We start from the raw sequence: 15,189 nt of genomic DNA on the forward strand, positions 1-15,189 counted from the left end.
CCAAGATATGGCAATGAATAGGACAGGATGCTAGGACAGAGCCAAATGAGATGAGTAAAGTATCCAGAAATGTAGGCGGAATAGATGGCAGAACTGGACAGATGGAAGAACAGATGAAACAGGTTGCTATATACATGTGTGCATTGAAGCTCCCCCTTAATGCTGAGTTGGAGAATGCAAGTCATGCTCCTTTTTCCTTAAAGGACCAAGCTTGTTGAGACTTGAGAACTAGTCCCTAGCATCAATTCAAGATTTTTCATAGCTTGTTTCAAAATATTCTTTACAAGGAGTGCCAATTTATCTCTCAGTCCACTGAGTCTCTCAGTCCATAATTAAATAAATTCACCTTGTAAGATTTGTCAGACTTGGATACCCATGGGATTATTGGTCTATTGGGCTATTTGTTAGAAGAGACCTCAGAGATCACAGTCCAACTTCATTATCATCATCATCGCTATCATTCATAAATGATTGCTAACAATGATGATGATGATGATGATGTAAAAGAGACAGGTTTTGAACCCAATTCATCTGACTCCCTAACAGGAGCTCTTTCCATTTTACCACATCGCCCCATGTGTGAGCATCTCTGACCAAGACCTGAGGTGATCTCAATGTACATAATTTCTATATCAGGACATAGTGTCACCTGAACAAGGGTTATAAGCTGATGTCAGAATTAGGGAGGCCTGGCAGTAGTACAGGTCAAGAATCCCAAAAGGCATGCTGAGGCTTAATGGGCAGACATTTAGAAAAGGTCATTACAAGCAGGGGATTTGGATTTGGGACAAGAAGGCAATATCCAATCAGGGTACTTGGAAATGAACTAGGTACTGAGTTAATATTCTGATTCAGTTAAAAGCATCTTAAATATTTCGTATAGGGTAGGAATAAACCTCAGAAAGCAAACAAACCTGATCCCATAGGAAGTGACTCCACATACCAGAAAATGGAGCTTCAGCTCCATCCTTGATTTATAACTACCTCAAACTGAAAAAGCAAGTCCTCAATGATTCTCTTTCTCCTAAACTTAGGGAACTGGCTAGCTAAGTATCACATTTTGAGGTTCAAATCCTGACTATAACATTTACCTATGTGACTTGGGGCAATAAAGCATTTCAAGGAACTAGGCCTCAGTCTTCTCATCTTTAAAACATGAAGATCTAACTAGATAGCTCTGACATAAGGTTCATCCAGCTCTAAATCTATTATCTTATCTTCTCCACTCTCCAAACTTGCCCTCTTGTCCAATGAATAAGTTTGCTATATGAATGCCTAAAGATTCTAATTTTTCTATACCTGGGTTTAAGATATCAGATGGAAAGTACCAAGAGAATAATATGCATAACAAATGTTATAAATCCAGAAGCCAAAATAATTGTTCTAAATTGTTTTTACATGTAATTAGGGTAAAAATAAAATATTATTCAAAAAAGGAAAAATAACTATCCAAGTCTTTTTTTTTAATATGGCAAACACCAAAAACCATAATATGGCAGAAACCACTTCTAAACAGGTAGTCTAGTAAATGAATGTAGTATGTTAGCAAACAAAGTATGTAGCATAGTACAATAGAAAGAGGACTGAGCTTAAAATTAGAGATTTTGCATTCAAATCCTACCTCCAAAGCTACCCTTGTGCTTCTTAGGCCTTCTTAAGGCTTCACCTCCCTAGACTTCAGTTTCCTCATCCATAATATAAGGGGGATTGGATTAAATAACCTTAGAGGTCTTTCTAAAACTAAGATCCTGTGTTAGGTTGAAGTAGATATTTTGTGTTGGTTACTAGTAGAAGATAAGCCAAAATGATTTTCCCGAGGATAGATTACAGGGAGCTTTGAGTGCAGGGCTTTGGACTTTATGAAAGTTTTTGAGCAGGATACTAACAAGAAAGCAATATTTTAGGAATATTATTTTGGTAGTGGTGAATAAAATTGGATGGAAAGGGGTCAGAGGTATGGACCAGGATTCTACTCATCCAGACCTTAGGATGAGGGAAGAACAAGGTAACAACAGTGGCAAGAGATGGATGAAAAATATTTGGGAGGAAGAATTGACGGGATTTGAAGTTGATCAAATAGGGTCTGATCAAGAAGGGACAAGTAAAGAAAAAATCCAGAGTCTGGGAAACAATATTGGCAGTGCCACCTAGACAAGGAAGTTGGGTGAAAGAGCCAGCTTGGGGGGGGGGGTGGAGGAGTATGGGGGGGTGCAAATAATAACTTTTAGGTGATAAAGTTCTTTATATATTATACCATTTACTCATCATAACACTGTGAGGAGGATAATAATTGAACCTTTAAGTTGACTATGCTTTGGGAGATTAGGGAGATTGATGAATGCAGTTTCCATTCCAACAGAGAAATGGTTTTCCGTAATTATTTACAATTTACAATTTCTGTAACTATAGAAATTGTAGTTATACATTCCATAGTTATTAACAATTTCTGATTGCTATATGCATTTTATTTATTTTGAAATATTATACTTATACTGCTATGTAAATTGGGTAATTAAAGCTTCTATTAAATATTTATACATTTTTAAATTTATAAATTGTCTTTTATGTGCTAGAGATAAATGATACTTCTGGGAAGATATATGGTGTGATTACAGCACTGGACTTGGGGTCAAGAAGATCTATATTCAAATCTTGCCTCAAATTCTTATCAACTATGTGACTCCATGCCTCTGTTTCCTAATATGTAAAATAAAGGGGTTGGCATCTAGCTTCAACCATAGCTTTGAATACCATATGTGATCCTTTAATGTGAAAGACAATAGTGGGTAGGGCACTGAAGATGAGATCAGGAGAAGTCAGGTTAAATCCTGTCTCAGCTGTTAGGATATAGCTCTGGCAAGTCACTTACCTTTTCTATGTCTCAGTTTCTACATCTACAAATTAATAAAGGGAGTGGGATTCAATAACTACACCCACACCCAAACACACACTTCTAAAAACTATGATCCAATGGGATTGGGGAGCCCCGGCACTAAGCACTAGGGATCTCAGAAAAGGTCTTTTAAAGAAAATGGAAAGAGTCCTGAATTGCTGGCTCTATTACTTTGACTTTGTGTCTCAGTTTTCTTAGAGGTAAATAAAGGAATTATATTTCCTATTTTATTTTAAATCGTATAGTCCTAAATGCGCTCGGATGGAGAAGTGATCTAGGCTTCCTATCTGAACCCTTGCAATGGTCGATCACTGGGTTGGGGCAGGGGACATAGGGCACGTGAAGAAGGGGTCTGGAATGATCCCTGGATAATGCTGCAGTCCTCCACTTCTGCTGCTGCCCGCAGCCACAGCCAACCATTGCATAAGGTTCAGTGACAAGTCCCTGGCAGAGGACGCGGGCACAGCTGGAATTGTAGCTCCTCCCCCCGCCCCCCGGCCCTCCCCTCTCTCCGGAGCCTCCTCCCCTTCTCCCCAAAGGTGGCTGGCTGGCTTTCCGTGTAAGTCAGAGTGGCCGGAGAGCCTGGGGGCGAGGGAGTGCGAGCCGGTTCCCCGCCCGCCGGCCTTCCTCTGGGCAGCCGCGGGCTGTGCGGGTCCGGGCTGGCGGCCCCCCTGCCATGCAGGCGCTCTAGGTGGTGGGGGGCAGCATGAAGGGGGGCCGGCGCTCTTATTCCCGATGTCCTGCGCTGGGTTGGTTTCTCTCAAAGTGCTGCTGCTGCTGCGGGTGCGGAGGTGAGAGCACACCCGGGCGGGGGGCGGGGGGCCTGGATGTTGCCAGATGAGCTGAGCTTGCGGGGCGACCGCATTTGGTTAATGGATCTGGGCAGGAGCCGGCAAGGGCGGCAAGCAGAGGGTGGGCAAGGAGCAGGGGAGTGCTTAGCACTCAGCCCCCCTCAAGTTTCCTAAGAAAATCCCCTCCGGGGGTATTCCAACTTAGCCCCATTTTCCACCACTTTGGGAAACTGTGGCTAATGAAACGCTTTCCTCTCTGGACTTCTGGGGCCCAGTCTGCCAGGGGGAGGGACTCCAGTAATGAGTGAAAGGCGTCTTTCTTCTTCTGCGCGTATTTGCATATGGATCCTAACTTCAAGATTTAGCAGATGACTCTGGGCTGCAGGAATGTGTTTGACACTTGTCGCCTCACCGGGAACTATTTTTGCTCAAGCGACAGTTTTCTAATGGGGCACCGGTCCGGCAGTTGCTGCTGCTGCTGCTGTTTGCAGTATACCCGGGCTGAAGTTAGCTGGTTAATTAACTTGAGCACTCTCCTAGCGCTCAATCACGAGTGTATTTAATTATATATTCTGTTCATTCGGGAGCTGTTGAGAAGGCTTGGCGGAAGCTACAGGATCCTACCAAGTATTCCTGCAGAGTAGCAGAGTCCTATAGCTTGGGGGAAGCTTGTTGAGTTTGTTGTTTTTCTTTTAAATATCTTACTATGAAACTAGTTGCAACATTCTTAGTCTATTAGAATAAGTTAATACTGCTAAACTCTTCGTTTTCAGTTTGTAACACAATTCAGTTGGTGATGAATTGCGGTGCAGTTGGGTCGGATACAAATTTTCATTTTCTATTGATTTAAAATTTTTAATTAATTTACTTGATAGTAATTTTTATCTTTATAATATTTTATTGAAGTCTATTGTTTTTGCAGTAGTCGTTTTTGCAAATACACCCTTTGCCACTTTTTAGCCCTCAAAATGGAACTCTTCTTTGTAACAAAATAAAATAACTTTGTAACAAAGTAAAATAACTTTGTAACAAAAAAATCATAACAATAACAAAAAATAACTCCAATGAAGAGTTATTGCCATGAGCTCTTTTTTAAAAAGAAGTGTTCCTTGAGTATCTGTATCCCTCAGTGGTTTTATTCTCTTGTATTTCCAGGTTCCCTTACCCTTCCCAAAATCAACCTAAGAATCTCTCTAGCCTAGACAGTTTTAAGAAAAATAAGACAAATTCCGAGCATTCTCCTCCCCTCCACCCACCCCAGTTTGCCGTTCACAACCTCAGGGACGCATCTACCATTAACTTAATCCAAACGTTTTAAAATGCAATTATAGGAAGGTAAAGTCTAGAACTCTATAAAAGGAAAGAAACTCAGAAAGATCTGCTGTTGGTTTAAGAGAGATTCTATAAAATGAGTAGAGGTTTGAAAGGGAATTTGTGTGCTTTGGGGGAGGGGAAAGAACAGAGAAATTCTTGGAAAATGTTGAGGACTAGGTGAAGAAAGCATATACATTGGAGCCTGAATTGATCAGCTTCCTTCAGAAGCTGCCACCCTGCCTGAGAACTTCCAAAACAAGGTTTTTAGGGAGTTGGCTTCCTGTAAAAATCCAGAATGTAGATTTTTTTGGTGGTTTTTATCTAAAGCCCTTACAGCTGCCCTCCTTCAGACAAGATGTATTATTCTACAGGAGCAGTCTTGATTACTCAAAAGGAAAAGTGCCCTCTGGTCTCATCCTCTCATTGAGTGTAAATTCCCTTATTTTCTATTTTCCTTTCCTTTTTTCCTTCTCTCCTTTCTATTTTCTATTTTTTTTTTTGATGCTTCTCTAAGGCCCCCAAAGAGTAGAAAAGATAGGATAGAGAGTAGGTGACAGGCCTCTGGGACTCCCTGCTGAGAAAGTCCTTTGTTAAAGGGAGACCTGGTCTAGCAGCTGATAAAGTGCTTCCTCCTATTGGTTTTTGGCCCCAGTCTCCCAATGCTTCTAATCAGTGTTCTTAGAGGTTTTATGAGCAAAGGTCAAAGTTGTTAAGAGTCCTAGAAGTGATTCTCTATAGAAAAGAGAAAAGTTAGAAAAGGTGGCCACCTCTTTGCCCTTCCCCCCCTCCTCACTCCAGGTCATTCCCACAAGCTTTAGAGCTTTAGGGTATTAGATTATAGGGTGCCTTTCTCCTTAGGGAAAGGGAAAGTTTAGACGCCCTCTGGGGGGAAATCCCTTATTGGTTAACTCAGTTCAGGTGGAGAGAACAGAATGTGGGAGGAGAGGAGTAGGAATAGGAGTAGCAGGTCCCATGAGGAGTTTGATATCAGTACATCTCCTGAGATGCAATTTTGAAGCAGATTGAAAAGATAAGAAGGCCTCATGCAAAGCTTGATCCTCCTTCAAAATCCTGATGGTATTATTACTATCTCAGCACCACAACCTTAATGGAAAAGGCATGTATATTCACAGTTTGACAATCAAGTATTTGTTAAGTGCCTACTATGTGGCAAACTCCCACCTCACCCCCCTTTTTGCCTCTAGAAAAAAAACAACCCAGTGAAACGGCCCCTGCCCTCACAAGCATGCATTCTATCAAAAACAATGACTACACAGAACCACATACACAACATTTATACACAATAAAAGCAAGGTCATTTAAGTTGCAGTGGAAAGTTTGTGAAATAAGGAAGTTGAATTGAATGTCCTTCAAATTCCCTTGCAGCTCTTGAATCAATGATCCTTTGATTGCCAGGATTCTGGAGACCCAACTGATCCCGAGTTCTAATTCCAACTCTGCCACCAGTTTGCCTACTGCATTGCTAGGCATGCCACTTCAGTTGCCTCATATGCAAAATAAGGGATTTGGGTTAAACAATCCCTTTCAGCTCTGACCTTCTCATTTGAAAAATAATCACCATAGATGACAAACCCTGGGAAAAGGAGATGATCAGGAAGGTCATTCCAGAGATGAGAGATGAGATTCTTCTCTTTTAAATGAACCAGGTTTTTCCTAGTCTGTCAGACTCAATTTGAATTAAAAAATTAAATTAAAAAAAATTAAATTAAAAAATGAATAAATACATAAAGGAAGCATTGGAGACTTCAAGTGCTAAAAGCAGGTTAGTCTTTGGTCTCTCTGCTTGGTCATAGTAATCAGTGACTTACCTTGCCCTGCTCCAGGTCCCACCCTGGAGAAACTTCATTATCAAGGTAATGGGACTAGTCCCCAGGCCTGGTAAGGTGGGGGAAGAAGGTAAGTGGCTTCTTCAGGGGAGAATTGTTAGATTAGCTCCTGTCACCTAGGATTTAATTCTGTCTTCTGAGCTTTTGTACAAAAGAGAATAGAAAGCTAAGAAAGAAGTTTAGGCTAAATTCCTGCACCCCACCCCACCCCACCCCCCTTGCATTTGATTCACTTTCATGAGGTGTGAACTGGGCTACTATGACTAATTCCCCTTGGAGCATAGGGCTTCCATTCTCGTACATAGTTTGTTGGAAAGCCTAACTTTTATTTTTTCACATATAAACAGAAGGGTTGAATTAAATGAACTTTGGGGTCCCTTTCAGCTCTATGATCCTAACCTAGAGGAGGCTAGGAGTTGCAATAGAAAGAATGCTGGGCTTGGAGTCAAAAAGAACTGAGGTCAAATTTTTCCACTGATAATTACTAGATAACTTCACTTGGCCTCAGTTTCCTCAATTGTAAAATGAAGATAATGATAACACCTACCTTTCAGGATTGTTGTGAGGATCAAATGAGTTCCTAGCATAATGCCTGTCATATGGGAGATATTGGATAAATACTTGTTTCCTTTCTTCTTTTTCTTCCTTCTCCTGGTAAGATTTAAAAAAATGTATGTTATTAAGAGGTTTTTTTAAGGTTAATTTTTTTAAATGCCCATGAATCTTATTTTATGTCTTTTGCTTTTATTATCTTGCTACCTTAAGGTATTCCTCTCCCCTTTCCTACTTAGTCATCCCTTGGAACAAAGATTTTTTTTAATAGAGGTAGAAGGAAAGCAATTCAGAAAAAACTGATCAATACATCAAAGGTATCAGACAATTTGTGCAATTTCACACCTCCATTCTCCCCCACTACAAAAAGGAGAGTGAGTGGCTAAAATGCACATTTTTTATGGCAGCTAATTCTTCTTGCCTTGGTTTGCAGGTATTTCTTCTTAATTCGTTCAAGTGACATGTTAGTGAAAGCTCAAAACCTCTGTTAACACAAGGATGGGGGCTGTAATTCTTGCCTTTTGGTAGAGAGAGACTAGACCTGTAATTTCATGGTGTAGGAACTTCCCTCTCCCGATTCACCCTCTAATCTTAGAGAATTGCTTGGAAAGCTGGGAAGTTAAGTCACTTGCCCTCAATCACATATGTCTTTTCTAGATTTTGAGCTAGAAGAGATCTAGACCAACTGCCTTATTTTACAGATGAGGAAACTGAGGCCCAGGCTTAATTAAAATCACACAGGAGCCTGAAATTGAGCATGTATTATCTGACCCAGAACCAGGAAACCCTTCCCACTTTTGGATGTGAATTTGGATCTTTCTGAATCTGAGGCCCACTCTGCCCCTCCCTGCTCTGTAGTGCTATCACCCACAAGGGCTATAAAGTGACAATTATGAGAAAAATAGAGATTTGCTTCAATTGACCATCCAAGAAATTCTGGAAACAGTGAAAGGAAGATGGTACTTCCTCTAAGTTTCTCCTCCTTCCCACTAGGGTCCTATCAGAAGAGTTTGATAAAAGGTGAGAATTTCTACTTGGTTTTGGTAGAAAAGCTGATAGAAGGGTAGGGAAGGAACAGGTAAGAGGGGCGAAGAAGCAAATCAGTGGGTTAGAACAGCCTCTGTTAGAAGGTAGACAAAAGGCCGCATGAGTGTGATAATGGCAGGCCTGTGTCTGAAGACTGATTAATCATTGATATAGCACTCGTGGTTGGAGTTTTAGGGTCACTTTGCCTAGCAAGACTTTCAGATAAGCTTGGGGAAGTAGGTCACTTCTAGTTTTATTGTTTGTCTTTAAAAGAAAAATCCCAGCAGTTTGGGGCAACTGGAAAAACTTAAAAAGCAAGAAGCCCAGGAGCATTCTGGGGACAACAATCACAGCTTGGGAACAATGAGGGGACAGTAGAGACAGGACGACTGAAGAGCCTCTCACTCATTCTTGTACTCTGACTCTGAAAGAGTGCTCAGAGTATAAGTAGTGTAGCTTGCTTGTCATTAATTCCTGGGAAAATTCATTCCTTCCAAAAAATCTTGCCTAACACTATCCAGTCTTACCACTACCTTTCTCAGCTTGTGTGTGTTTGTTGCTTTACTAATGCCTCTAAACCTTTAGCATTTATACCTATCCTGTTTTCCTTCCCATGTAAGTCATAAACCCTGCTAGGGTAAGGTCCTCTACCACACTCCAATTGCCCAACTAAGGACTCTGTACCTAGAGAATGCTTCATGGAAGGGAGGGAAATAAAGGGTGTAATGGTAGTGAGGACTGAACTGAATTGAAGTAGTTTAGCCATTAAGAAAAAAGAACTCTCATTCCTTTATGATCTCCAGTAGGATGTAGGATTCAGACATTCATAATGCCAATAGTCAAGAATAGAGAAGAGGTATGGTAGAGACTCAACATTGACCTAGAGTGAGAAAGACTTGGGTTCAAATCCATCTTTAACACTTGCTAGCTCAGTGTGAAACATGGTCAAATCAGCCTCTCTGAGCTTCACTATCTTTCTTGATTAAATAAGGACACTGGTAGCCAGCATTTATGTAGCACTTTAAGATTTATAAAGCTCTTTTGTGTGGATTAGCTCATTTGGTTTTTATGATAATCTGGGATTTAGGTGTTATTGTCATTCTGATTTTATAGAGGAAAAAACTGAGGCTGAGAGAAGGTAAGTGATTTGCCCTGGGTCACATAGCCAGTCAACCTCATAGATTATTTTGAAGTTCATTATATATGTAAAGTGCTTTTTCAATATTTAATGGTCTGTGTAAATGTCAATTTTAATTATAAGATGTCCCTCCATTCTGTGCTATGAGGAGGGAACTATGTTTCATTATTTGTTCTCTGGGACCATCACTGGTTTTTCAGTTACTGAGAATTCAGCTGACTTTAATGATATTTTTATTTGCATTGTTTTAGTCATGGCATATGTATAGTTTTCTCCTATCTTTCATTTTTACTATTCTAGAAGAATTTCCCTTTGTTAATGTAAGAAACTAGTGAAAATGTATTTCAACTTATTTTAACCACAAGCTTCAGGAGGCCTATTTATTCAGAAATGTTTTATAAGTACATCCTAGTCAAGTTAATAGGCATTTATTAAATGTCTGCTATGTACCAGGCTCAGTGAATAGAGTTCTGGACTAGGAGTCAAGAAGACCTAAGTTCAAATTCTGCCTCAGATACTTACTAGCTTTGTGATCCTGGACAAGTCACTTAACCTTTTATCTGTAGTAATCCACCAGAGGAGGAAATAGCAAGCCACTCCAGTATCTTTGCCAAGAAAACCCCATGAACAGCATTATTGTTCTATGGTTTACAGGATCACAAAGGGTTGAACATGACCAAATAACAACAATCCCAGAAGAAAGGCACCAGCATTAAAAGGGATCAGGAAAGACTTTTTTTTTGTAGAAAGTGTTTTTTTAACTGGGACTTGAAGGAAGTCATGAGGTAGAGATGAGGAAGGCATGGGGACATCTCAAGAAAATGCATGGAGCAGAGAGATGCTGTATCAATTCAAGAAATAGAAAGGAGGCAAGTGTTATTGGATCAGAGAAAGTGGAGGAGACGAAGGTGTAGGAAGTAGAGAGAGGAAGGGACCAGTTGTATGAGGACACACAAAAGTCCCATCCTTGCTGATTAGGGGTTTGCTCTATGGTCCACTGTATTCTACACCCATTCATGGGATAGTTTCAAAGTCCCTAATAAATGAAATAGTCTCTGCTCCTTCAACTGTCCTAAATGTGTCTCCAAGCTGAGGAAGTTGTCACTGGGGAGCCCAAGATCTGGAGGGATATGAGATAGGAAGTCAGTCTACTACTTAAGAAAGGAAGATGCCCCTGCTCTACTCTTCTCAGGTCAGCTACTTTTCTTCTTCTTCCTTTTTGTAGACTGGAGACACTTGAGATTTGTCAAACCCCTGTTGCAGCAGCTGGCACTTGAGCAATGAGGCTAACTTTACTTGCTTGTGTCTGCTTCTTTTTTCTTTTTAGCCTGGTTTAAAACCTCCATATGTAATCTGGCAGTAAATCAGCAGATATTTAGTAAACCACTGTTGTACCAGATCTGGATACAGAGACAAAAAAATAAGCCTATCCCTTGCTAGTCACTTCCAACTATTATTATTGTTGTTGTCATTAAGTTGTGTGGGACTCTTTATGACCCCATTTGGGTTTTTCTTGGTAAGGATACTGGAGTGGTTTGCCATTTCCTTCTCTAACTCATTTTATAGATGAGGAAACTGAGGCAAACAAAGTGAAGTGATTTGTTAGGGTTATACAACTAGTAAGCATCTGAGTCAGAATCTAAACTTGCAGCTTCCTGACTCCAGGCTCAGTACTCTATTTCACCATCTAGCTGTTCCCTTCCATCTATTAGGGAGAAAACATATAGCAATAAGAAAAAGGAGATGGGGGGGAGATGCTTGGTGATCAGGAAAGAATTTGTCTTAAAGGAGGGACTCAAACCAAATTTTGAAAGGAGTTAGGAAATCTGAGGAAACAAAGGTAAGAAGATAATCCATTTCAGATGTTGAGGAAGCCGATGAAAAGACATGGAACCAGGAAAAAAGAATATTACATATCAAATCAACCAATAGGACAGTGTGGCTGCACCCAAAATCTGTGGAGGTAGATGTTGATATGTAATAAGCCTGTAAAAGTAGGCTGGGTGGGGTCAAACTTTGAAGGGCTCTATGTTCTCAACAGAAACTGGATTGTATTTGAATATGTTATTAGAAATAATGAGAACTGGAGTCTTTGGTCAGCAGTATGGCCAGATCTGTGCTTCACAAGGTTTGGTAGCTCTATGAAGGAAAGTTTGGAGGGAGGATGTAAAAGACTTGAAGTAGGGGGATCAAAAGATTATTGCAATAGTCCAGAAAAGATCTGATGAAGTTCTGGCCTAGGAGTCAGTTGTGTGAATATATACAGAAGAGAAAGGAGAAAGGGAAAGGTATTTATATAATGCCTATTTTTGTGGCAGGGGAACCTAGGTAGCAAAGTGGATAGAGGACTGGGCCTGGAGTCAGGAGGACTTCTTGCCTGAGTTCAAATCCAGCCTTACTCACTTTCTAGCCATATGACTCTGGGCCACTTAACACTGTTACCTCAGTTTCCTCACCTGTAAAATGAGCTAGAGAAGAAAATGGCAAGCCAGTCCAGTATTTTTGCCACAAAAAAAAAAAAAAGAATCACAGAGAGACAGGACTGATAAATGACCCAACCAAAAAAAATTATGTTTGAGGCTCTGTGCTAAGTACTTTATAAATATTATCTCATTTATTCCAACCCTGCAATGTAGGTACTATTACTATCCCCATTTTAAAGTTAAAGTAACTGAGTCGAACAGGTTAAGCCACTTGCCAGGGAAATAAGTATCTGAGGTCAGGTTTGAACTCTGGCACTCTATCCATTTTGCTCCCTGGTTGCCTTGGAAATAGATGTTTCTAAAGCATAGTTGAAAGAGTTGACAAATGAAGGTCAAAGGAGAGGCTAGTCCTGAATATATAGATCTAAGGGATTTCTGGAGAGAGGTGATAATTGAATCCTTGGGAATTGTTGATCACACCAAGGGTTGCAGTATAGAGAAAAGAGGACTCAGAATAGAACCTTAAGCTACATCCACATTTAGGGAACAGAATATAGGTGATGATATAAGAACAGGATTTGAAAAGAAGTATCCAAATCAGGGGAGTCTTTAGGAAAAGCCAGAAAGTCTCCAGAAGGAGAGGGTGACCAACTGTGTTAAATACTGCAAAGCTATCAAAAAGGGTAATGACTTAGGAAAAAAAGACATTAAATTAGCAATTAAGAGATCATTGCTAATTTTGGAGAGAACAATTCAGACTGATCGATGGGTTTGCAAGACAAAATGTGAGAATTAAAAGTAAGTGAAAGGAGAAATGAAAGCAATGAATGGCTCTAAGTCTTCCCTTAGGAGTTAAGTTGTGATGGTGAGGAGAAAAAATATGAGATAAATAAATTAAATGCAAGTTCCATATTTTGCTTATTTTTTGAAGAATAGGGTTTCAGGCAAAGAACCAGTAGATAGTAACTGAAGACTAGAAAAAGCAAGATGAGCCATGAAAAGCTAGAATGGGATGATAAGATCATAAGACCATAAAATTAAAGCCAAAAGAACCCTTAAGATTTATTGAATTTATTTGTAACTGAACCTCAGAACAATTAAGTGTCTTGTCCCAAGTTGTGCAGTTTGGCAGTGTCTGAGGTAGGATTTGAAAACAAGTTTAGTGTCCAATCCACTATACCATGATCTCTTTTAGGCCTTGTCTCTTCAGAACAGACCTTGTAGGGTTAGACCCAGGAGCATGCCCTACATCAAAGGTTCATAATGGTTTGGGGGGTTTTTTGGTGCTTAACCTCTTTGGCAGACTAGTAAAGGCAAAAGATGCCTTCTTAACATCACGGGTGTTTTTCCTTTTTTATTTTTCCCTCCAATTACATGCAAAGATAATTTTCCACATTCTTTATTTTGTAAGCTTTTGAGTTCTATAATTTTCTACCACACTCTCTTCTCTCCCCATTCCCCATGGTAGCAAACAATCTGAAATAGGCCATACATGTGCAATTGTGTTAAACCTATTTCCAAGTTCGGCTTATAGTGAAAGAAGAAAGAACTAAGGGAGGAAAAAAAGCTCAAGAGAGAGAAAGACACAAGATAAAAGAAGTTTTAAAAAAGTGAACATAGTATACTTTGCTCTGTGTTCAGACTCCCTAGTTTTTTCCCTGGATGTGAATGGCATTTTCCATAACAAGCCTCTCAAGATTGTCTTTGATCACTGGACTGCTGAGAGGAGTGGCATCCATCATAGTTGATCATTTCATAATGTTGCTGTTTAATGTTCTATTTCATTCAGCATCAGTTCATGCAAGTCTTTCCAGGCTTTTCTAAAGTTCAATCATTCATGATTTCTTACAGAACAATAGTATTCATCACTTCATATATCATAATTTGTTTAGCCACTCCCCAATTGATAGGCATTCCCTCAATTTCCAATTCTTTGCTACTAAAAAACTTTTATAAATATTTTTATACATGTGGGCCTTTCCTCATTTTTTATGATCTCTTTGGGATATAAATCTAGTAGTGATATTGCTGGATAAAAGGGTATGCCCAGTTTTATTGCCCTTTGGACAGAGTTCCAGATTGGTTAGATTCATAACTCCACCAATGTACCAATAGTACTTTAGTCTAGTCTCAATTTTCTCACATGTCTCTAATATTGATCATTTTCCTTTGTTTTTTTTTATCATTTTAGCCAATCTGATAAGAGTAAGATTGTACCTTAGAGTTGTTTTAATTTCATTTCTCTGATCACTAACAATTTTTAGCATTTTTCCATTTGTTTATAGAAAGCTTTAATTTCTTCATCTGAAAAATTGCCTGTTCATTTCCTTTGACCATTTATCAATTGGGGAATGACTTATATTCCTAGAAATCCAACTCAGTTCTCTATATATTTTAGAAATGAGTCCTTTATCAGAAACACTGGCTGTGAAAATTGTTTCCCAGCTTTCTAACTTGGTTGAATTTGTTTTTATGTAAGCAAAAACTTTTTTCCCTTCCACCCTAACTTCCCCCATTTGTACTTTTCTTTCTCCTTTCCCCTTATCCCTCCTCCATTGTTTTACTTCTGACTGCTCCCTGCTTCATTATCCTTTCCCCAGTTCCCTCCTACTTCCCTGAAGGGTAGGATAAATTTCTAAATCCAACTGGGAATGTATATCATTCCTTCTTTGAGCCAAATCTTTTGAGAGTAAGATTTACTCAGTGTTTACACTCTTTCTACTTTTTCATCTACTATAACAAATAGTTCCTTGGTGCCTCTTCATTTGGTATTAATTATCCTCTAATGTCTCTGTCTTCTCCTAATATAATCCTTTTTTCACATTTTGTTTTATACCTATCTTGTACCCACAAACTCTATCAAAGAATATTCTTTTCAACTGTCCTGATAGAAATATAATTCTCAATAGCCATAAATATCATCACATCATAATGAATCAATTTATATCAACACCCTCTGTCCAAGTATCCACCCCAGTTGCCCCAATAGAAATATAACTCTCAAGAGTAAAAATAAATCATCATATCATGATCCAGAATCATGTATATAAATGTATACAGTTATCCTTTCCACATCACAACTTTCTCCATAATGGTTTCCATATAACACCAACTAGCATAAGAAATTAAATGAGAATTTGGGGAGAGTTCTGTGGAAGTCAAAGACAACATAAAAGTCAAACAGAAGGCATAAAGAAGATTTAGA

At 39.4% G+C, this 15,189-nt stretch overlaps 1 protein-coding gene across 12 annotated transcripts in view; it reads left to right on the plus strand.

Moving 5' to 3' along the window:
- The window catches only part of KALRN (kalirin RhoGEF kinase), a 1,044,937-nt gene that overhangs the window by 856,660 nt on the left and 173,088 nt on the right, over window positions 1-15,189 (plus strand). The window contains exon 1 of one of the 12 annotated variants that reach the window (XM_074214693.1): window positions 3,546-3,684. The exons of 8 other annotated variants lie outside the window; for them this stretch is intronic. In XM_074214693.1, the coding sequence (XP_074070794.1) occupies window positions 3,600-3,684 (85 nt within the window). In that variant the 5' untranslated portion in view covers window positions 3,546-3,599. Of the gene's footprint in view, window positions 1-3,545; window positions 3,685-15,189 lie in introns of those variants that run through there. 3 more of the 12 variants (XM_074214690.1, XM_074214692.1, XM_074214691.1) reach the window with 3 other exon arrangements.

Source organism: Macrotis lagotis, chromosome 1 (assembly GCF_037893015.1).
Source record: "Macrotis lagotis isolate mMagLag1 chromosome 1, bilby.v1.9.chrom.fasta, whole genome shotgun sequence".
In the NCBI taxonomy this organism is placed as follows: domain Eukaryota; kingdom Metazoa; phylum Chordata; class Mammalia; order Peramelemorphia; family Peramelidae; genus Macrotis; species Macrotis lagotis.